General features: G+C 41.9%; 1 protein-coding gene across 3 annotated transcripts in view; it reads right to left on the bottom strand.

Moving 5' to 3' along the window:
• dnai1.2 (dynein, axonemal, intermediate chain 1, paralog 2) overlaps nucleotides 1–24,782 on the bottom strand; it is a 294,979-nt gene that overhangs the window by 102,787 nt on the left and 167,410 nt on the right. For all 3 annotated transcript variants that reach the window (XR_015757982.1, XM_087990134.1, XM_043683992.2), the window contains 3 exons: nucleotides 23,751–23,830; nucleotides 10,448–10,596; nucleotides 4,526–4,625 (listed from right to left, as the gene is read on the bottom strand). Coding sequence is in view for 2 of the 3 variants with exons in the window: in XM_087990134.1 (XP_087846260.1) it covers nucleotides 4,526–4,625; nucleotides 10,448–10,596; nucleotides 23,751–23,830 (329 nt within the window). In the remaining variant the exon portion in view is untranslated. The remainder of the gene's footprint in view (nucleotides 1–4,525; nucleotides 4,626–10,447; nucleotides 10,597–23,750; nucleotides 23,831–24,782) is intronic.

Raw genomic sequence — 24,782 nt, 5'->3', positions numbered from 1 at the left:
TTTGAACAGTAAATGAATTAAGTGTTATGGTAAGAGGGTGGGTAAATGGAGCTGAGTCCACAAAAAGATCAGCCATGATCTTTTTGAATGGCGGAGCAGGCTAGAGAGACCAGATGGCCTGCTCCTATTTCTTACGTTCTTGTGTTCTTAACCACTTTATCTGCCTGTCCTTGCTACCTTACTGTACCGGTGGACAGACACATGAACATCCTTCTGATTCTCAATACTTTCCAGGGCCTTACCATCCATCATATATTCCCTTCCTTGTTTGTCCTTCTCAAGTGCAGCACCTCACACTTATCTGGATTGACTTCTATTTGCCACCGATCAGCCCATCTGACTGGCCTGTCTATATCTTCCTGTAACCTAAGGCTATCCTCCTCACTATATACTATCCAATTATCATATCATCTGAAACTTACAAATCAACCCTCCTATACTCAAGTCTAAATTATATGAACCAAAACCAACAAGGGCCCAAACACTTATCTCTGAGAACATAGGCTTCAGTCACAAAAATACCCTTTGACCATCACCATCACCGACTGCTTCCTGCCACTCAGCCCAATTCTGGTTCCAAATTGCCAAATTTCCTTGGATCCCATTGGCTCTTATCTTACCTAAAGTTACCTCTTCAAAAGATTCAATCAGGTTGGTCAGACATGACCTCCCCTTAACAAAAACGTGCTAATTATTCTTGATTAATTTTCCATCAAGAATGTCTCATCCCAATAAAATTGAGTCTACTGCAATTAATTAGTTTTTGCTCAAGATTTCTCCTGACCATTTTCAATAAATAACTGCTATTTAAAAAACTGATCAGCTTCTACTAAATTATTCTGTACTATCAGTTAATCCAGTTGAATTATCACAGTTGCCAGAACCAGATCCACCAATGCCTTTCTCATTGGATTGGAAAGATGCTAATCAATAAAATTCTCCTGAATGAAGCACCACATTACAGAAATGATTTGAAGAAGAAAGAGGCCATTTGGCCGATTGGAGTGAATCATCAAAGGTGAGGGAAAGGTAGGGGGAGGGGGTGAGGGCTAAATCAAAATAGAGCCTCAGTCCTCAGATATTTTTCATCAATCTGCTCAGATGTGTCATGACACGCCTCTGGAGCAGGTGGGTCTTGAACCAGGCTTTCTCTTGCACCACAAGAGTTCTCCTACTCAGTCTTAATATTTTTTGATCGACCTGTCCGCAACTGTCATTCAACACCTCCCAAGCAGGTTTGACTTGAATCCAGGACTTCTGGCTCAAAGGTAGGGTCACTATCACCAGGGTCAATATCATCATTCCTGAAACATCGATTTTCCTGCTCCTCGGATGCTGCCTGACTGCTGTGCTTTTCCAGCACAACTCTAATCTTGACTCTGATCTCCAGCATTTGCAGTACCCACTTCTCACTATCACTGTGGTACAGTGCTACATAGCTCTCTGATACTCAGTTCAAATTCTTTCCTTATATCTAGAAAGGCATCAAGGGTATTGGTGGACACTGTGTACTCCCTCTCCAAGGACACCCAGGCATGAACGTAGCCACAGAACCTACTCAGTCTAAAACTCCTTTTGCACACCAGTCCCTCTCCTCATTCTTTTTTTAACTTTGTTTTAGTCCATGAACTGAGGAGATTCTGAATCACCTGTTAGTCATACAGTCACAGAGATATACAGCATGGAAACAGTCCTTCGGTTCAACTTGTCCATGCCAACCAGATATTCAATATAAGTCTTGTCCCATTTGTCAGCATTTGGCCCATATCCCTCTAAACCATTCCTCTTCATATACCCATTCAGATGCTTTTTAAATGTTGTATTTGTACCAGCCTCCACCAGTTCCTCTGGCAGCTCATTCCATACATGCACCATCCTCTGCATGAAAAAGTTGCCCCTTAGATCCCTTTTAAATCTTTCCCTCTCACCTTAAACCCATGCCCTCTCATTTTGGACTCAACCACCCTGGGGAAATGATCTTGTCTACTCACCCTGTCCATGCCCCTCATGATTTTATAAATCTCTATAAGGTCACCATTCAGGCTCCGACAACCCACGGAAAATAGTCGCAGCCTATTCAGCTTCTCCCTAGAGCTCAAACCCTCCAACCCTGGCAACATCCTCGTAAACCTTTTCTGAATCCTTTCAAATTTCATAACATCCTTCCTGTAGGAGGGTGACCAGAATTGCATGCAATACTCCAAAAGTGGCCAAACTAATGTCCTGTACATCTGCAACATAGCCTCCCACCTCTTATACTTAATGCACCTGAGGATCTAAAATCTGGATTTAGGCTGTTGTCAGGAGCAACAAATCTATGCTAGCTTTTATTAACCACAAAATGGCTTTTCAATATAAAGTAACATAACAAAATGGCTTCAGGTTAATATTGTGCTAAAATGGTTGGAAGCTGCATTTCTGCTTTGCTGAGCTAGCTGAATTAAAATATAAAGCAGACAATGAAGTCTTCATAATATGAATCATAAGACATTAACTGACTATTCTGACTAACCTTGAACCACAAGTATGAGACGATAATGCGCGTATGACAATACTGTTTCCCAAGAAATATCATTGAATTAACCTGCTGTCCATAATGTCACCTTATTACATTTCGTTGGCTTTCCTTTGTAATTAAGGTTGTACTGTCTCTTAAGAAACATATAAAATTGCTTATTGTTCAAATTCAATTGCACAATTTCTCCAAGGAACACAATAGCTTTTAATCTTTGTGTTGCTGGACAAATCTGCACCCGGCCAATATGATTAAACTATGAAACCTTGCTGAAGCAAACAGTACTACTAGTAATTCTTTTTCCTGGTCTAATCCTACTTCTATTATTTATGTCTCAGTATTCTTGTTAGAAAAAATATCCAAATTCTGGTAGTTAAGGGAAGAGAAAACAGTGAAAGTGAAAATTATAGTTCTTCAAATCACATAAAACTAGCATCTTATGTCATTTAAGTGTAGCTATCTATAAGACTGCATCAAAATGTTGTTCTACTATCCTTGACATGTTTGTGAAAGAAGTAATTTTGTGTTAGTTTGAACTGCATTTCGTCAAAGCAGATGAGGTTTTAGGCTTGATCCCCACCCAACTTTAACCAGAACTTGAGAGACTGATGATATTTTGTTTTATATATTACATGATCCAATCATTCCTGCCACCCACATATGTGGGCAGTGAAAGACCTGCTGAAGAGCATTTACTGCTGGCAGTTGATGAAACATATAAAGGATTTCTTGCCTCTTAACTTATTTTCATCTCTTTTGTATCATATATCACAAAACAGCATGTAGAATAACATCCCATTGTGTTTAGAATTTCAACCAAATTGTAACACATTACAATGAATCACTGGAATTTTTCTAGCATTCACTATTTTAATTACCATTTTAAATAAATGGGAGACAAACATTTGAAAACCCTTTAAGTTGCTGAAAACTTTTTTGCAGTGTTTTTCAACCTGATATCGGCCTTTTAGGGAGGTGTTGATAAATCATGTCGTTCCTTTTTCCCAAGTCTCTGATCTCTCCACAATGGGTTAGGGTGATGAACAGATGGTAAGTGAGGATCTTGGGTTGCAGGAAGTGAAATACTATCCAGATGCCTTTTAAATATGTTGCCTGAAAGTTGATTCCAGACGATCATGGCAGGGGACAGAACCACCAGACCACCTGCCCATTTAGTTTGGTGTTGTACCCTCACATTAACATGTAATTGGCTAAGAAGAATGCCATCTTTTGAAAAAGAAACACTGGCCCGCTTTTATCCCTAACTCCACATTGATATCAAAAGAACAAGATTTTATCTGAATAGTTTCCAGTCAACTTCAGTCAAAGTTATAAATCTGCCCACCTTTCTCTTAAATCAGAACTCTTTTTCCCTCTGAACTTCTCTCTTTCCCTAGATGTTGTAACATTGATGTTACACCAATTCAGGAATATCCAGACATTGATCAAGAAGCTTCAGTGTACATCATGCCAATAATTACATTTGATACTGAAATTACAGAATTAAATATTTCTGTTCTCCAGCACTGTTTATCCAGTCATCAAATTGGAATAACAACCTGCTTGTATCTTTAAGATAGTAACTATATAAAATTTGAATAATTAATTGAGCCTGGCATGGAAAAAGATCTTTCATAATATAAATAAATGCAAATATCTTTTTCATTACACAGTGTGGTAGAAACATTCAGAAGATCTGGCAGCGTATGTAGAGAGAAAAGCATGGTTAATATTTTGAGTCCAGTGACCCTTCAGCAGAGCGTTCTGATGAAGTGTCACTGGACTCGAAACATTAGATTAGATTACTTACAGTGTGGAAACAGGCCCTTCGGCCCAACAAGCCCACACCGACTCGCCGAAGCGCACCCACCCAGACCCATTCCCCTACATTTAACTCTGCTTCTCTCTCAACATACGCTGCTAGAACTGCTGAGTTTCTCCAGCATTTTCTGTTTGTTTTAGATTTCCAACATCCACAGTTCTTTGTTTTTATTATTACTATATAATTACCTTTCCATTTGTAGTAACGGCAGCAAACACAGTTGAAGAGTACGGTGACCAAGTAACATCGCCGACTGGTGCATTAAGATCAAACGTGAACATTGGGTTCCTGAAGGAAAATACACATCAACCATCATTAAAATAATGTGACTTTATAATAAACTAGTAGTATATTTCTTGGGTTGGCTGGGTTCTTGTAGTAGTCATTCATAGCATTCTTTCTTAGCAGTATCTTTCACTAAGTTTTAAAACTTCATTTCTTCTTTTATATTCAGACAGATTTTGTGAAATACTATGTAAATACATTTTTGTAAATGGGGTTATTCTTTGTTTAATAGCTTTCTTATACAAAATGATAGTAAATTAGGCAGGAGGTTAAAAAGTAGATCCTTGAGTGTAGTAGTATCTGGATTACTTCACGAGCTAGTGAGAGTAAGAATAGGAGGATAGAGAATAAAGAACAAGGAAAATTACAGCACAGGAACAGGCCCTTCGGCCCTCCAAGCCCGCATCAATCCAGATCCTCTATCTAAACTTGCTGCCTGTTTTTAAAGGATCTGTATCCCTTTGCTCCCTGCCCATGCATGTGCCTTAAATGACATTATCGTTCTCAACCTTATCACCTCCACTGGCAATGCATTCCAGGTACCCACCACCCTCTGTGTGAAGAGCTTTCTGCGCATATCTCCCCTAAGCATCTCCCCTCTCACTTTGAACTTGTGATCCCTAGTAACTGAGTCCTTCACTCTGGGAGAAAGGTTTCTTGCAATCCACCCTGTCTACACCTCTCAAGATTTTGTAGGCCTCAATCAGGTCCCCTCTCAACCTCCGTCTTTCCAATAAAAATAATCCTAATCTACTCAACCTCTCCTCATAGCTAGCAACCTCCATACCAGACAACATCCGGGTGAACCTCCTCTGCACCCTCTCCAAAGCATCATTTTTTTGGTAATGTAGTGATCAGAATTGCACACAGTATTCCAAATGTGGCTGAACCAAAGTCTTATAGAACTGTAACATAACACCATATGCCTTCTTGACCACTCTACTGATCTGCGTTGCCACCTTCAGGGAACAATGGACCGGAACACCCAGTACATCAATTTTCTTCAGGACTTTTCCATTTACTGTATTGTTCGCTCTTGAATTGGATCTTCCAAAATGCATCACCTCACATTTGTCTAGATTGAACTCCATCTGCCATTTTTCTGCCCATTCTCCAATCTATCTATATTCTGCTGTATTCTCTGATAGTCCCCTTCACTATCTGCTACCCCATCAATCTTACTGTCATCTGAAAACTTGCTAATGAGGCAACCTACACCTTCCTCCAAATTATTGATGTATATCACAGACAACAAATGTCCCAGCACGGATCCCTGTGGAACACCACTACTCACAGGTCTCCATTTTGAGAAGCTCCCTTCCACTACTACTCTCTGTCTTCTGTTGCCCAACCAGTTCATTCACCTATTCACCTAGCTAGAACCCCCTGGACCCCATGCAACTTCACCTTCTCCATCAGCCTACCATGGGGAACCTTGCCAAATGCCTTACTAAAGTTCATATACATGACATCTACACCCCTTCCCTCATCAACCAACTTTGTCACCTCTTCAAAGAATTCTATTAAGTTGGTAAGACATAACCTTCCCAGCACAAAACCATGCTTCCTATCACTGATGAGCCCATTTTCTTCCAAATGGGTATATATCCTATCCCTTATTATCTTTTCCAGCAGCTTCCCTCCCACTGATGTCAGGCTCACAGGTCTATAATTATCTGGATTATCCCTACTACCTTTCTTAAATAAGGGGACAACATTAGCAATTCTCCAGTCCTCTGGGATGTCCCCATTGTTCAAGGATGCTGATAAGTTATCTGTTAAAGTCACAGTCATTTCCTCTCATGCTTCCCTCAATAACCTGCGATAGATCCCATCCGGACCTGGTGACTTGGCCACCTTAATGCCTTTTAGAATACCCAACACTTTCTCCCTCCTTTTGCCAACTTGACCTAGAAGATGAATGCATGGCTGAGCAGCTGGGGCAGGGGAAAATAATTTATATTTTGGTTCATTGGAATCTCTTCTAGGGTAGAACTGACTTGTATAAGAAGGATGGATTACACCTGCATTGGAATGAGACTAATATACTAGAAGGGAGATTTGCTAGAGCTAGTAAGGGGGTGTGTGTGTGTGTGTGTGTGTGTGTGTGTGTGTGTGTGTGTGTGTGTGTGTGTGTGTGTGTGTGTGTGTGTGTGTGTGTGTGTGTGAGAGAGATGGGGTGGGACCGAGGGAGATAATGAGAAAGGGGATCAGTCCTAGACTGGTGCGGTTAGGAAAAGAAGCAAGTCAAACAGTCAGAGCAGGCAGAAACAAAGCAGGGACTGAGGTAGGCCTGACAAATTACACTGCATTTATTTCAACGTAAAAGGCCTCACAGGTAAGGCACATCAACTGAGGGCATAGTTGTAAATGTGGGACTGGAATATAATAGTGATTACGGAGATATAAGTCAGGACTGACAGCTTAATGTTCCAGGGTATAGATGCTATAGGAAGGATAGAATGGGGGTCAAGAGAGGAGGGTGTTTGGCATTTTTGATTAAGAATAACATTACAGCTGTACTTAGAGAGGATATTCCTGGGAGTACGTCCAGGGAAGGTATTTGGGTGGAACTGAGAAACAAGAAAGGGATATTACCTTATTGGGATTGCACATAGACCCCCCAATAGGCAGTGGCAAATTGAGAAACAAATCTTTAGGGAGATCTCAGTTAACTGTAAGAATAATAGAGTGGTAATGATAGTGGATTTTAACTTTCCAAACATAGACTGGAACTGCCAGAGTGTTAAGGGCTTGGATGGAGAAGAATCTGGTAAGTGTGCACAAGAACATTTTCTGATTCAAAATGTGGATAGATCTACCAGAGGAGGAGAAAAACTTGACCTATTAGAGTCATAGAGATGTACAGCATGGAAACAGACCCTTCGGTCCAACCCGTCCATGCCGACCAGATATCTCAACTCAATCTAGTCCCACCTGCCAGCACCCAGCCCATATCCCTCCAAACCCTTCCTATTCATATACCCATCCAAACGCCTCTTAAATGTTGCAATTGTACCAGCCTCCACCACTTCCTCTGGCAGCTCATTTCACACATGTACCACCCTCTGTGTGAAAAAGTTGCCCCATAGGCCTCTTTTATATCTTTCCCCTCTCACCCTAAACCTATGCCCTCTAGTTCTGGACTCCCCGATTCCAGGAAAATAATTTGTCTATTTACCCTATCCATGCCCCTCATAATCTTGTAAACCTCTATAAGGTCACCCCTCAGCCTCCGTCGCTCCAGGGAAAACAGCTCCAGCCTGTTCAGCCTCTCCCTATAGCTCAAATCCTCCAACCCTGGCAACACCCTTGTAAATCTTTTCTGAACCCTTTCAAGTTTCACAACATCTTTCTGATAGGAAGGAGACCAGAACTGCACGCAATACTCCAACAGTGGCCTAACCAATGTCCTGTACAGCCGCAACATGACCTCCCAACTCCTGTACTCAGTACTCTGACCAATAAAAGAAAGCAGACCAAACGCCTTCTTCACTATCCTATCTACTTGCAACTCCACTTTCAAGGAGCTATGAACTTGCACTTCAAGGTGGAAATAAGGCAGGGCCGGTGGCTGAGGTGTCAGTGGGGGAGCACTTTGGGGCAAGGGACCATAATTCTGCTAGTTCTAAAATATTGACAGAAAAGAATAGACTGGATCTAAAAGTTAAAGTTCTAAATTGGAGGAAGGCAAGAACTTTCAAAAGTTCATTGGGGGCGATATTCACTGGAAAAGAGACAGCTGGAAAAATGGGAAGTCTCCAAAAAGGAAATAACCAGCGTCCAGAGACAGTATGCTCCTGTTAGGGTGAAGGACAAGACTGGTAGATGTAGGGAATGGTGGTTTTGGTCAAGAAAAATGTAGCATATACCAGGTATAGACACCAGAGATTGAGTAAATCCCTGGAAGAGTATAAAGGCAATAGAAGTATACACAAGAAGGGAGTCAGGAGGGCAAAAAGGTGTCATGAGATAACTTGGATAAATAGGGTTAAGGAGAATCCAAAGGGATTCTAAAAATACATTAAGGACAAAAGACTAACCGTGAAGATAATACGGCCCCTTAATGAACAGCAAGACTGCCTATGTGTGGAACCAGAGGAGATGGGGGAGATACTAAATGAGTATTTTGCATCAGTGTTTACTGTGGACAAGGATATGGAAGATATGGAATGTAGGGAAATAGATAGAGACATCTTGAAAAATGTCCATATTACAGAGGAGAGGTGCTGGATGGCTTAAAATGCATAAAAGTGGATAAATCCCTGGGACCTGATCAGGTGTACACTAGAACTCTGCAGGAAGCTAAAGAAGTGATTGCTGGGCCCCTTGCTGAGATATTTGTATCATTAACAGCCGCAGGTGAGGTGCCAGAAGAATGGAGATTGGCTAACGTGGCACCATTATTTAAGAAAGGTGGTAAGGACAAGCCAGGGAACTATACACCGGTGAGCCTGACATCAGTGATGGACAAGTTGTTGGTGAGGTTCCTAAGGGACAGGATTTACGTGTATTTGGAAAGGCAAGGTCTAATTAGAGATAGTCAACATGATGTTATGCGTGGGAAATCATGTTTCACCAATTTCATTGAGTTTTTTGAAGAAGTAACAAAGTGGATTGATGAGGGCAGAGTGGCAGATGTGATCTATATGGACTTCAGTAAGGCGTACGTACAACAAGGCTCCTCATGGTAGAGTACTTATCAAGGTTAGATTACATGGAATACAGGGAGAACTAGCCATTTGGATACAGAACTGGCTCAAAGGTAGAAGGATGAGGGTAGTGGAGGAGGGTTGCTTTTCAGACTGGAGTCCTGTGACCAGTGGAGTGCCACAAGGATCAGTGCTGGGTCCACTGCTTTTTGTCATTTATATAAACGATTTGGATTTGAACATAGGAGGCATGGCTAGTAAGTTTGCAGATGACACCAAAATTGGTGATGTAGTAGACAGTGAAGAAGGTTATCTCCAAGTACAATGGGACCTTGATCCTTGCTACCTTATCTAGTTACAGAGTCATTAAGTCATAGAGTCAAACAGCATGGATATAGGCATTTCAATCCAACTCGTCTACACCTACTGGGTTTCCTAAACTGAACTAGTTCCATTTGCCTTAGTTTGGCCCATACCCCTTTTAAACCCTTCCTATCTATGTACCTGTCTTTTAAGTATTGCAATTTGCCTCTCACACTTCCACTGGCAGCTCGTTCCATACATGCACCACTCTAGGTATGAAAAAGTTTTCTCTCGTGTCCCTTTTAAATTTTTCCGCTCACACCTTAAGCCTATGCCTTCTAGTCTTGGATTCCCCTACCCTGGGAAAAGACCTTGGCTATTCAGCTTATCTATACGCTGTTTGTCATTGGGAAGCTCAGAAGATAAGAGTTCAGAAATAAGATTGGAGGACAATAGTGGTAGTGTCAGGATAGGAGTGTGGCTGGAGAGTTAAATGCGTAGGGAACAATGTTGGGGAAAGGGATGAGTGAGGCCAAGGGGGGAGCAGTGAGGCTGCAAAGTTGGAAGGGCAGCTGCAAAATGGGAGATGTGACATTGCAAAGGGTGGGGAGTGTGGTGGCGAGGGGTTGCAAAGGGGAGAGAGGAGCGATAAAGTAGGAGGCATTGGAGTGAATTCATGACAATAAATAAACAGGAAAGATTGCAAATTCTGAAGCTAAATAAAATATTATTAATTTTCACAAATTACATTGGTTTTATTTTTGAAGCAAAATGATTGAGATTCCTTTCTAATCAGTGAGATATGGTTTCAGATCCAGTGCATTTGTCCAATGATGCAGTACAGCATTCACCTTCCCAATTTGCACTTACTTTAAATTGTGATCCCAAATCTTCACTGTCCAATCAGAACTACACGAAATGAAAATTTCTGGATGGAATGTATTCCAGTGTAAGGCATCCACTGCCATATGATGGGCTTCATAAGTATCCAAAAACTCACTTGAATAAGCCTTGGAGCACTAAAGAATACAACAAACACAAATTATTTAACAATACTGAATTATTTATTGTCAAGACGATATACACAATGTAACAGGAGAAGTGTATAACCTAACCAGTCTCAACCTCAACTTGGTGCATTATAAAATGAAACAAAGCCAAGAGAAAGGCTGTGATTACTGGAAATATAGAAAATAAATGTCTGATTGGACAGAATCAACATGAATTTAAAAAGGGAAATCCAGTTTGACAAATGTGATAGAGTTTTTAGGTGTATTTCAAAATTATAAAACTAATGCAAAATAGTAATAGTGACAATATCAATATAAAAAAGCTAGCTACTAATCTACTCTACAAACTACTAAAACACAAAATATGAGAAGAAAATCTCTATATATTAACAAAAAAACTACAGTATAGTACATAACCAACAACAAAAAGAGAGCAAAAAAGAAAAAGGTAAGTAAATAAATAAACAAATAAGCGTTCAAAATAGAATTATATCAAGTCATAACAAAACCCATATTTATACGGGATTTTTCCTGCTAGGGACCCCGGAACTGACAGACATAGCCCTCACGGCTAAACAAGGGCCCGAGACACTATGGTCGACGTTATGAGCAAAGTCAATAAGAGTCACCCAGTGAACATGGTGCATTGGAACTTTCAGAAGGTTTTTGATGAAGTCTCACACAAGAGGTTAGAAAACAAAATTAAATCATAAGCATTGGTGATCATGTACTAGCTGGATTAAGGATTAGATAACACATATAAAGCAGAGAATATGAGTAAATGGTTCATTCTCAGGTTATTAAAATTTACATTGGAATAGTCCTACCATACCATAGAGCTGCTCTCTCATTAGAGAGGAGTTTACCCTGAGGATCGCCATCCCTTAGGCAAGGGGAGTGGTTGAGAAGGAGATTCCGTTATTTTTCCCTCTACTGGTGTAGGAATTACACACTCACTGTTGGCATCACTCTGCATTGTAACTCAGTTGATTCCTGATGAAGGGCTCAAGACCAAAACATTGATTTTCCTGCTCCTTGGATCTGCCTGACCTGTTGCGCTTTTCCAGCAACACACTCTCAACTCTCATCTCCATCATCTGCAGACCTCACTGTCTCCAGTGCAATTCAGCTGTCCAGTCAACTAAGTTAGAGAGGGAAAAAAACTGCACATGCTGAAATCCCAAGTAGGCAGGCAGGAGGCTGGAAGAACACAGCAAGCCCGGCAACATTAGGAGGTGGAGAAGGCAACGTTTCGGGTGTAACCTTTCTTCAGGACTGGGAGAGGGTTTAAGGGGAGCTGCAGATAAAAGGGGTGGCGGGGGCAGGATGGTGAAGTGGGGCTAGGTGAAGACAGGTAGAAGGGTACAACCTGGTCAATGGGAGGAATGAATCCAGTAGGTGACTGGGAGGAGTGGAAGGGAGAGGGAGGGGCTGGGAAAGGAGTCAGGGGATGGGAAGGGAGGTTATTTGAAATTGCCGTACTCAATGTTGAGTCCTCTGGACTATAGGCTGCCCAGGTGGTAGGTGAGGTGGTGTTCCTCCAATATGTGGTTTGGTTCATTGTGGCAATTGAGGAGGCCAAGGTTGATCATATCAGAAAGGGAGTGGGAAGGGCAGTGACTAGGAGGTCCAGATGGCCCCTGTGGGCCTGGCTGAGATGCTTGTTGATCCATTCCCTGAGTTTACGTTCGGTCTCCCTGATGCAGAGAAGACCACATCGGGAGCACCTGATGCACTAAACTAGGTTAGAAGAGAGGCAGGTGAACCCCTGTCTCACCTGGAAGGACTGCTTAGGGCCCTGGATGGAGGTGGGGGGTGGTGTACTGATAGATTTTGCATCTATTTTGGATGTAGGGGAAGGTACCAGGGGAAGATACTGGGAGGGATACTTGCTATGTAGAACACTCCCTCTTCATTACCTACACAGGCACTGTGCCCCAACTCTTCTGCTGTTACAGGGATGACTGCATCAGTGCAGTGTCCTGCACCCAGGCTGAACTGGAGTAGTCCATCGACTTTGCCCACAATTTCCACCCCGCCTTCAAATTGACTTGGTCCATCTCGGACACCTCCCTCCCCCTTCTTGACCTCTCCATTTCCATCTGCAGTGACTGTCTCCAGATGGACATTTACTACAAACCCACAGACTCGCATAACTACCTGGACTACACTTCCTCACACCCAGTATCCTGCAAGAACTCCATCCCATTCTCCCAATTCCTTCACCTCCGCTGCATCTGCTTGCATGAGGAGACATTCCACTCGCGAGCATCCAAGATATCCACCTATTTCGAACAACATGCTTTCCCTCCATCATCCAGACAGCCCGTGACCGCACCACCTCCATTCCCCGTTCCACTGCTCTGAAGCCCCCGCCTACACAATAATGACAGAGTCCCCCTGGTCCTTACCTACCACTCCACCAGTCTCTGCATCCAATGCATCATCCTTAAACACTTCTGTCAACTCCAACTAGACCCCAGTACCTCTTCCCCTCCCCACTCCTCTCTGCCTTCTGCAAGGACCGTTCGCTTTGATAGTCCTTGTTTTGCGCCACTCTCCTCACGAACCCCTCCGAACCTCCAGGTACCTTCCCCTGCAACCAGAAAAGATGCAAAACTTGCCAGTACACAACCCCCCTCACCTCCACCCAGGGCCCCAAACAGTCCTTCCAGGTGAGACAAAGATTCACCTGCCTCTCTTCCAACCTAGTTTACTGCATCAGGTGCTCCCAATGTGATCTTCTCCACATCAGGGAGATCAAACATAAACTTAGGGAACAGTTCGCTCAGCATCTCAGCTGGGCCTGCAGCGGCCGACCAGTATCCTCTCTGTCAATGCCCATTTGAATTCCCCTTCCCACTCCCTTTCTGACATGACCATCCTTGGCCTCCTCCATTGCCACAACGAACCAAACCACAAATTAGAGGAACAACACCTCATCTCCGCCTGGGCAGCCTACAGCCTGGAGGACTCAACATTGCAGTACTCAATGTCAAATAAGCTCCTTCCCATCCTCCGACTCCCTTCCCAGCCCCTCTCTCTCCCTTCCATTCCTCCCTGCCACCAACCGGATTCATTCCTCTCATTGACCAGCCATGTCTTCACCGATTCCCACTTTATCATCCTGCCCCTGCCACTCCCTTTATCTGCAGCTCCCCCACACCCATTCCCAGTACTGAAGAAGGGTTACTCCCGAAACGTTGACGTTTCCACCTCCTGATGCTGCCTGGCTTGCTGTGTTCTTCCATCCTCCTGTCGGTCCAGCTAACTAAGCCAACCAACCAAGGTTATTGTCAATAAGTTACCACAAGGATCAGTGCCTTGGGCCCCAGCTGTTCATATCTATATCAATAATTTAGATGTGGGAGCCCATTGTAATATTACCAAGTTTGTTAATCATACAAAACTTGTTGGAAATGTTAGTCATGGAGAATTTGGACCTAAGAGATTTATAACTGTGAGATTATCCATCTTGGTAGATAGAACAAAGATGAGTAAAATTTCTAAAATGGTGTGAGATTGGAAAATATTGATGTCCAAAGGAACCAAGATGCAACACTCCCTTTCAGCTGCACAGCTGCATGTGTACATAGCTATTCCAGTCTTCCATACACAGCAATCAGTGGCAGCATGTTGATTGTAACAGTGATTCCCAGTTCTGGAAGTCACTGCTGCAGATGGGCCTTTAAGGCCAGTTCAGCTAGGATGAAAATGAGAGAAAATGCTACCTAGATGTCCTTGATAGTAAATCAATGAAAGCTAGAATGAAGTTGCAGCAAGCAACCAGAAGGCAAACAATATGTTAACCTTTATCGCAACAGGATTTGAATACAACAGCAAAGAATTATTGCTTCAATTAGACAGAATACTGGTCAGAATGCATGTGGAGTATTTTGTGCTGTTCCAGTTCCTTTGCCTAAGGAAGGATAAATTTGCCAAAGAGTTGGACTAATAATAAAGAGATTGTATCTTTATTTGCTGCAGTTTAGAAGAATGAGCAGAGAAACTTTTAGAAGAAACTCATAGAACTTTTAACTTTTTAAAGGAATAGTCAGAATAGATGCAGAAAGGATGCTTCACCTGGCTATGGCTTCTGGAAACAGACGACACAGTTGCAAAAAATAAGGGCAAGCCATTTAAGCCTGGGATAAGGAGATTTTGTTTTCACTCAAAGGGTGGTGCATCATGGATCGCATGGTAGCTCAGTGGTTAGCACTGCTGCTTCACCGTGGCAGGGACTTGGGTTCAATCCCAACCTCAGGTGACAGCCTTTGTGGAGTTTACACATTTTCCCCGTGTCTGCGTGGGTTTTCTCTGGATGCTCCAGTTTCCTTCCACAATCCAAAAGATGTGCAGGTTAGGTGAATTGGCCATGCTAAATTGCCCCTAGTGTTCTGAGATTTGTCGGCTAGGTGCATAAGGCAAGGGTAATTGTAGAGTGGTAGGGGAATGGGCCTGGGTGGGTTACTCTTTGGAGGCTCAGTGTGTAGTTGTTGGGTCAAATGGGCTGTTTCCACACTGTGGGGATTCTATGAAACTGTGGAATTCTCTGTCCCAGCAGGGAGGAGAAGCTTATTCATCAAGTAAATTGAAGATAGATTTCTATTTGCTAATGATACTATGAGAATAGCGCAGTAATATGGAGTTCGAGTAGGTGATCAGCCATGATCTAGAATATCTTTGAGGAGAAAGTGAGGTCTGCAAATGCTGGAGATCAGAGCTGGAAATGTGTTGCTAGAAAAGCGCAGCAGGTCAGGCAGCATCCAGGGAACAGGAGAATCGACGTTTCGGGCATAAGCCCTTCTTCAGGAAGAAGGGCTTATGCCCGAAACGTCGATTCTCCTGTTCCCTGGATGCTGCCTGACCTGCTGCGCTTTTCCAGCAACACATTTCCAGCCATGATCTAGAATAGTAGAGCAGGCCATAAGAGCTGAATGACTCCTGCTCAACAGTTCCTATGCTCCTATGAATCAGACAACAACCAATAACTTTTTAATATAATTGCTTGGTAGTACTATTAAACATTACTAAGAAGACACATGAAATTGAAGCTTTTCATCTTGTACTTATCAGACCTGAAATGTAACAAAAAACAACTTCTATTCAGTATGAGAAGAATCCATGCTGATTGCTTGGACTACATTTGGTTGAAGATACAGCAAGATTTGTGAACTGTTTTGTTAATTTATCGATTTCAAATCGTTTGGTAGATTCTGATTGGTTAGATTATTGCCATGGGGATGCAACCAGGATTGGTTATATCCATAACACTTTACTCAATGAATAAGGTGCAAAATGAACATATTCCATTTGCCTGTGAAGAATAGGACCTTCAGTGAAAATAAATGTAGCTTCTAGAATGTAAAAATGAGTCACATTGCAAGCCAAACAAATAATTTCAAATTGGTTTCTAGTGTAATTCTGTAATACAGTTACAATTATTTAGTCAATGATGTCCAATATCAAAATTACATCTCATTTTTTGACACTAAGTTATGAATTTTGAAAGCATAGGCTGATTGACCACAGTTGGTATATTGCTCACTGTGGACAGTCAAAAAGATGCATTATTTTATACTGTTAGCCTGTTTCTGAGACATCCAACTTGGCTTCACACTAACACTGACACTCGTATACTACATTGCTCACTTGCATTATTTTCTATAGCAGACAAAGATTTGTTCAAGGTAGGCACATTAAGCAAGGTAATTTTGATACATCTTATGTCAGAAAAATAAACTGGTCCTGATGGTTTACATCCTAGGATCCCAAAAGAGGTAGCTAAATAGATAGTGGATGCATTTGTTGTAATTTTCCAGAAAATCTGAGGATTCTTGAGAAGTACCAGAAGATTGGAAAACTGCCAATGTGACATCCCTATTCAATAAGGGATGGAGGTAAAATCAGATATGCCAATTAGCCTCACATTTATTGTTGGAAAAGTATTGGATAAAGTTATTAAGAAAAAACAGCAGAGTCAGCATAGCTTCATGAAAGGAAAAGTGTCTGACTATTTATCAGAGATTTTTGAAGCAGTCTCAACCAGAGTTGATTAATTAACAGGTAGATGTGTTGTGTTTGGACTTTGAGAACATACTTCACAAAAGGTTAATTCATAAGAATCCATAGTGTTGGAGATAATATATTGGCATGGATTGCAAATTGGTGAATGGGCAAGAAACAGAGTTGGGGATAAAGGTATTTGTTTTCAGGTTGGCAACCTGTGACAATAGAACTCCACAGGGATCAGTGCTGGGACCACAACTGTTTACAGTATGTATTAGTCACTTGGAGGAAAGTAGCAAATGTATTGTAGTCAAATTTGTAGGCAACATAAAAATGGGTGTAAAGCCAAGTTGAGAGAGGAATACTAACAGATTACTGAGAGATGTTGATAGGTTAAGTAAGTGGGCAAAAAGTTAGCAAATAGAGTGTAACATGGGAAAATGTGAAGATGTACACATTGAAAGGGAGAACAAAAGAACAGAACATTATTTAAATGGAGAAAAACTGCAGAAAGCTGCAACACAAAATAACTTGAGCGTGCTTGTGCATGAAACACAGCAAGTTAGCAAATAGGTGCAGCAGGTAATTGACAAGGCTAATGGAATGGCCCTTATTTCAAGCGTAGAGAAGTCTTACTGCAACAAGGTGCTAGTGAGACCACATTGGAGAACTGTGAATAGTTTTGGTCCTCTTATCTAAGAAAAGCTATCATTTCATTGGAGGCAGATCAGAGAAAGTTCACGAGGATGATACCCAGTAGAGAGAGATTGTCTTTTGAATAAAGGTAAAAAAGCTTGGGATTCATTCCAATTTAGCAGATTGAGATGTGCTGTCATTGAAATGTACAGGACTCTAAAGTGGATGCTTCCCCTCATGGGAGAGTCTAGAACTAAAGGGAATAGCCTCAGATTAAGGGACCAGTTCCCAGGAGGACCAGTTCCAAAAACGCACAACCCAGATGGCCTCCTTCTTCAAGGACCGCAATTTCCCCCCCGACGTGGTCGACGATGCCCTCCACCGCATCTCTTCCACTTCCCGCTCCTCCGCCCTTGAACCCCGCCCCTCCAACCACCACCAGGACAGAACCCCACTGGTCCTCACCTACCACCCCACCAATCTCCATGTACAGCGCATCATCCGCCGTCATTTCCGCTACCTCCAAACGGACCCCACCACCAAGGATATATTTCCCTCCCCTCCCCTATCAGCATTCCATAAAGACCACTCCCTCCGTGACTCCCTCGTCAGATCCACACCCCCCACCAACCCAACCTCCACTCCCGGCACCTTCCCCTGCAACCGCAGGAGGTGCAAGACTTGCGCCCACACCTCCCCCCTCACCTCCCTCCAAGGCCCCAAAGGAAACTTCCATATCCGCCACAGATTCACCTGCACCTCCACACATATCATCTATTGCATCCTCTGCACCCGATGTGGCCTCCTCTATATTGGGGAGACAGGCCGGCTACTTGCGGAGCGTTTCAGAGAACACCTCTGGGACACCCGGACCAACCAACCCAACCACCCTGTGGCTCAACATTTCAATTCCCCCTCCCACTCCACCAAGGATATGCAGGTCTTTGGACTCCTCCATCGTCAGACCACAACAAAACGACGGTTGGAGGAAGAACGCCTCATCTTCCGGCTAGGAACCCTCCAACCACAAGGGATGAACTCGGATTTCACCAGTTTCCTCATTTCCCCTCCCCCCACCCTGTCTCAGTCAAATCCATCAAATTCAGCACTGCCTTCCTAACCTGAGATCTTCTTCCCGACCTCTCTGCCCCCACCCCAGTCTGACCTATCACCCTCACCTTGACCTCTTTCCACCTATCACATTTCCGACGCCCCTCCCCCAAGTCCCTCCTCCCTACCTTTTATCTTAGCCTGCTGGACAAACTTTCCTCATTCCTGAAGAAGGGCTTATGTCCGAAACGTCGATTCTCCTGTTCCCTGGATGCTGCCTGACCTGCTGCGCTTTTCCAGCAACACATTTCCAGCTCAGATTAAGGGACACCAATTTAAGATTGAGACAAGGAGGAATTTCTTTCAGAGGATTGTGAGTACATGGAATGTCTTGCCACAGCCAACTATTGGGGGAGAGCCCTTGCATATATTTAAGGTTGACCCAGATTCTTGATCAGTCGGGGAATCCTACAATATGGGGATAGGACAGGAAAGTGGATGTGAAGAGAGTCGGCTTGGATCAGCCATGATCTACTGAATGGTGGAGCAGGCTCGTGGCCAAATGGCCTACTCCTTTTATATTTCTTTTTTCAGCATCATGCTTACACAGCCAGCTGATAGCCAGGGCTATATCATGTGGCTGTCCTCATTAGGGACATTGGGTATGTCCTCTGCCTCTTTTGAGTCCCTGATTGGTCCTACTCCTTACTTTTCCATCCTTTCACTACTGATATGTCTAACATATATTTATTGTCTGCCAGCCTTTTTTCATACTCTGATTTCTGCACCTATTTTGTTGTTCATTTCCTCTCTGAATTTCAATATTCACAGTAGTTCTTATTTAGTGACTATGCTATCATGTGCAGCCTTTATCAGTTTCATTTTTTCTCTTATTTCTTCTGTAGACCAGGACCTTTAGCTTTGCTTGTCCTATTTTTTATCTTGTGGGAAAGTACTTTGACTATCTGAAATATCTCCCCTTTAAAGACAACCCATTGTTTAATTACAGGAATTGTTCTAAGAGTGTGCCTTCACTGTGATGGAAGTGATTTGGAGTAATTTTTTATTCCCTTTGGATATTTTTACCTTCAATCTGCATGTGAGGTTGAAGGGCTAAATTGTCGACTCCCACTCCTAATTCCTATGTTCCCATGTTTCTCAGATGTCAATTTTTAGGGAAGCATGGGAGTCACTATGCAGGTCTACCTTGAATGTCAGATGAGGATTACCTTCTTTATTGGCAGTCCATACTAGAGGTGAACTTTCCGTTGACTGAAGACTCTAATGCATGATCATGGAGTGGAACAGTGACTGTGAGAAGGGAAGTGTGGGATGCCCAGGTTGCTACAAGCTCATTCCTCTATCGATACTGCAAGGTTCCTATCTAGATGCTTTCACTCCATTTTGGGCCATGGTTTCCCAGGTGTCGGTGGAATGTTGCTCTTTTCAAGGAGGCTTTGATGGAGTCCTTGAAGCATGTCATCTTCCCTCCTGGGGCTTGCTTGCCATGTTATATCTCCGAGAACAGTACTTGCTTTGAGAGTCTCATATCAGGCATGAGAACAGTATGGTTTGTTCAGTGAAGCTGATTGAGCATGGCCAGTTCTTTGGTGCTGGGAATGCTGGGTTGAGAGAAAATACTGACATTGATGTTGCCAATGAGTCTGCAGAAACCTGTGGAAGCAGCTTGGTGTTGGGTTTGAGGTCCTGATCTTCAAACAACATCTTCGTCAAATAATTAAAAGTTGCACTGGCACCATGAGTGCAGCTAGTATTCCCAAGACAGCATTGAACCTATCGATGTCTGCCCTTGGTGTCAGTAGTTCCCCAGGGTATGAAAAGTGTTCTAAGTTGTCAAAAGCCTCACTATGGATTTTGATAAACAGTGGTATGCACAATTTGGTGTGGCAGGGGTAGGTTGGTTCAGAACTTTGCCTTACAACATTTAGTGTAAAAGCTTTGCTCAAATACACCTTAGTGAAGATGTTGACAATGGCTTGGGCCTCAGCCTGAGTGTGCACAGATGCAAGTACTGTTTGCATATTGTACTTCAATGACAGGTCGTGGTGATCTTGGACTTGCCTGCAGGTGATGGAAGTTGAACAAGTTCCCAAAAAGTTCTGTAGATTTCCCAGTGGGCAGCTGGCATATTGAGGCAAAAAAGGTACAGATCATACTCATTTAGCTATTGTTGATATCACCTGTCGGAGTCATCGAAAATTTCTTCACAGGTACTGATTATGGAAGCTCTCCAGGCAGACCTGGCGCTGTGGACACTTTACATCTCTGGGTGACTAGGAGTTATCAGATAGCTCGCTCATTAGAGTTTTTAAGTGCTTCTGTACTGCTTCACCTGCATAAATGTTTCAGTTGGTTTTGTTACTTTGGAGCAACATTGATACTGATGACAGAATAAAATAGGTATTAGTTCAAGTGACAGACATATTGCTCAGATAGTGATATACTTGAGCAGATGTCAATGCTTAGAATGAGTTACTTGCATCATGTTTTATAGGGAAGATAATTGTGCCCCATTGTTCCATAAGCCATTACAAAATCTATAATAAATGTATAAAATTCCAATGAGACTATTAATATGATCAAATTGCCTGACTGACTGTCAGGAGAAAGTGAGCAGCAGGAGAGTCACAGCTTTGGGCATCAGCCCTTCATCAGGAATGTTCCTGCTCCTAGGATGCTGCCTGACCTGCTGTGCTTTTCCAGCAGCACCTTTTTCGACTCGGACTGACTGTTACTCAGGCCAAAAGCAATTGAGACCAGGTTTCCTTCAGTAAAACAAACCTGCATTTATTGTAACACATTCAACTTAACAGCAGTGAAAAGAAAGGATTTCTAATTAAATATTTCCAGAGAAAGGTGTAACATTGATGGACAATGATGGCAGTGTGCCATTACTTTTGGGGCAGCCCTGATGTTCCAATAGAAAAACTTCATTTTGATTGCTAGAAAATTCCTGTGTGTGAATTTTTTTCAATCTGGGGCAGCCAGTGCACACCGGTTACCATAAGGGTTTGGTGAATTCGGTCTTGGCCAGTGGTAAGAATGTCCAAGATGTCTACAAACATATATACTTCAATTGTCCTTAACACTGTCCAGATACGTTGTCTCAGTGTTGCTGAATGGAGCTGCAATTGAGGTTTTATGACTTTAACCTTCCTTATCTGCTCCTGTTCGATCATGATGAGGAGTTAAAGAATCATAGAAGGAAACCATTTGACCCATCGTGTCTGTACCTGCTCTTGAAAAGAGCTACCCAGTGAGTCCTATTCTGCAGCCCTATCAGATGCACTCTAAATCTTCCCATTATAAACAAAAACCCATTCATTCTTCAAGATTATCTCTCCCAAATTATTTTATCACTTTTGTTGCAGAAATACTCTTAAATTAATCATTAAACACTTTCCAACACACAAGCAATATATGAGTCGTTCAAAATTTAAGAATCTAACTTTAAAATAAGTGACATTAAAATATGTATAAGTCACACAAAATCCATCACATGGCTTCCCTATAACTGACTGCAACTATTATTCTTTGTTTTCTATTTTGTAGCCAGCTGACTATCCAGTTAGCTACCTGTTCCAAGTTTATATGTTCTAATCTTATTGGTATCTCTTAGCTGTCTTTTTGAGCTGCTGCAGACTTTGAAATATGGGTACCCTCAAAATACTGGTCGGGAGAGTTGCAGGATTTTGACTCAATGATAGGGACAGTGATGTAATTCCAAGTCAGGATGTTGTGTCGCTTGAGGGATATTTGCTGTAAATGGTGTTTACACGCATTTGCTATTCTTGTCCTTCTGGGTGGTAGATGTTATGAGTTTGGAAGGAGCTGTTTAAGGAGCCTGGGTAAGTTACTGCAGTCCATTTTGTACATAGTACACACCATTGCTGCTGTCTGTCAGTGGTGAAAGTAGTGAATGTTGAAGGTGGATGGAAAGCCAATTAAGTGAGCTGATTTTTTTTTCTGGATGATGTCAACCCTTGTTGTGTGTTCTAAAAACAACATACATACAGATAAGTGGAAAATATTCCATCGCATTTCTGACTAGTACCTTGTAGATGGTAGATAGGCATTGGAGAGGTAAGAATTGTGTTACCACAGGATTCACTGTGAACTGAATTTGCACCCATAGTATTTACAAGGTTGATCCAGAGTTCAGTTTCCCAAGATTTTGACAGTGATGGTGATGTCATTAAGTCAAGTGGAGGTCACTAGCTTCTTTCTTGTTGAAGATGGTCGTTGTCTGGCACTTGTATAGTTTAAATGTTACTTGTCATTTGTCAGCTCTAACCTGACTGTCGCCCAGATCTTACTGCATATGCACACTTGCTGTTTCTTTGGAGGGGTCCGTGTGGACTCGATGGGCCGATTGGCTTGCTTTCACACTAGTGATTCTATGATTCTAAAATACAGTGAAAAATGTCTTAAGTCACCATACTCTGGCGCCATTTTAAAAGACAGAAATTATATATATAAAAAAGAAAAAAACTGAGACAAATTAAGACAAAGTCCACTTTAGTTCAATTCACAGCCCCAGGCCTCCTGAGGTCGAGGAAATCTGACACCAAAGAGTTTGGCATTGAGAAAGTGCTATTAATCTTGTAAAAGAATATTTAGTGAAGAGTGACCACAAAATAATTTAATTTTCCATGACATTTGAAAAAGATGCAGTTCAATTCAAAGTTAGGGTGTTAAATCTAAACAAAGGGAGCTACGAAAGTATAAGAGGGCAGGTTGGCTGCAGTAGCTGAGAAAAATACATTGAAAATGTATAAAGGTACACAGGAAGTAGTTGGTATATGAAGACTTAATACATGGTTTACAACAAACATACAATTCCTCTCAGACACCAAAACCTAATGTGAAAAATGAGTCAATGTGGCGAACAAAGAAAATTTAAAAATGCATTTTATAATTCAGCAAATGACACTGAAGAAATTTGTTAAAGAAGAATACTATAGTATATGCAAATAAACTTGCAAGAAACATAGACTGTTAAGGCTTCTACAAGTATCTAAAAAGGAAAAGATTAGCAAAGCCAAAAGTGAGTCCATTACAGGCAGTGGCAGTATAATTTAAAACGGCAAAAGAGAAATGCAGAGGTTAAGTAATTGCTTTGTTTCTGTCTTCACAGAAGACGATACAAGAAATCTTGAAAAGATATTGGAGATCCAAGTGACTACTGAGCATGAGGGACTAAAAGAAATTAGTTTTTTTATAAAAAGTATCACTGGAGAAATGAATCGGGCCTCATATGAGACAAATACCTAAGATGTGATGATCTATGTACTACAGTATTGAAGGAGATGGAATAGAGACTGTGGAAAAGCATATGTATTGATATGTTTTGATTTGATCTATATGACTAACATATTGCAATACATCTCAACATTTCTGTTGGGTTTTTTTTAGCAATCTGGAAACATTATTTATTGTGATCCTACCTTGTGTATTTTTCCTTCTTCTGTGCCTACTAGAAACAAATTGTCCTTCTGTTTATGGAAGTCAAAGGAAGTTCCACATCCTATGAATACATAAAATGTGAAGGGTTCAGATTTGAAAGTTTAGAGGATTTTGCCAAACCCTTGTTCTTATTGGTATGTCTGAAAATGAATGTCATATAAACATATAAATTATGAGCAACAGTAGGCTGTTTGGCCCCTTAAACATGTTCCACGATATGTTAATATGTTATGATAGAATGATTGTGGTCTTAACTCCACTTCCCTGTCTATCCCTTAAAACCTTTGATTCATCTGTTCATTAATAATCTATTTAATTTAGCTTTAGATATATTCACGATGTTGCCTTCTGACAATAGATTCATTCGGGAGTTCGAACTTCCCTCAACTCAGTCTTTAGTGAGAGAATCTTTCATTTTAAATCACATCACCTATTTCTGGTCTTTTACACAAAGGGAAATATCCTTTCAGCTTTCACCCTGTCAAGATCTCTCAGGAGCTTATGGCTGCAATTTTCAAAACCTTGGGTCTGGCAAGGAAGATGGTGTGAAGGGCAAATAATTGGACAAGTTGGCCTAATTTGGAGAGATACCCACAGCCTTCTCACCACCTGAGCAATTAAATGTCGATAAAGAAAGTCCACCGGGGCCAATTAATGGTAATTTAAAAACATCAATGTTTCCACTGGCCTGATTACTTGCATTTTTGGCAGATACAAAAAGTGGTTGCTTTCCCAATTGAGGAAACAGAGCAACTGGCATGCTGGGTTGCAGGGGTGGTTCCACTTGTCCCAGGAGCAATTAGAAACAGGGATGTAGGAATAAGGGAGTGGTGTGAAAGTCACCATGTCATTGTCTTTGACACCTCTTTCCCATGACACCCATGTTGGCAAACCTGAAAGGAGTTGACATTTTTACTGTTAAATTCTCCCGAAGACTATCTGAATCTTTAAGAAGCAGGAGCTCCTTTCCTCCAAATGGCTGGCAGCTTCTGGTGAAGTGGAACATCATCACT

This window comes from Chiloscyllium plagiosum, unplaced genomic scaffold, assembly GCF_037043375.1.
Source record: "Chiloscyllium plagiosum isolate Xiang-an unplaced genomic scaffold, Cpla_swu_hap1 HiC_scaffold_1, whole genome shotgun sequence".
In the NCBI taxonomy this organism is placed as follows: Eukaryota; Metazoa; Chordata; class Chondrichthyes; order Orectolobiformes; family Hemiscylliidae; genus Chiloscyllium; species Chiloscyllium plagiosum.
Note: the sequence above shows the minus strand (reverse complement) of the source record. Positions and strands in the feature narration are given on the sequence as shown.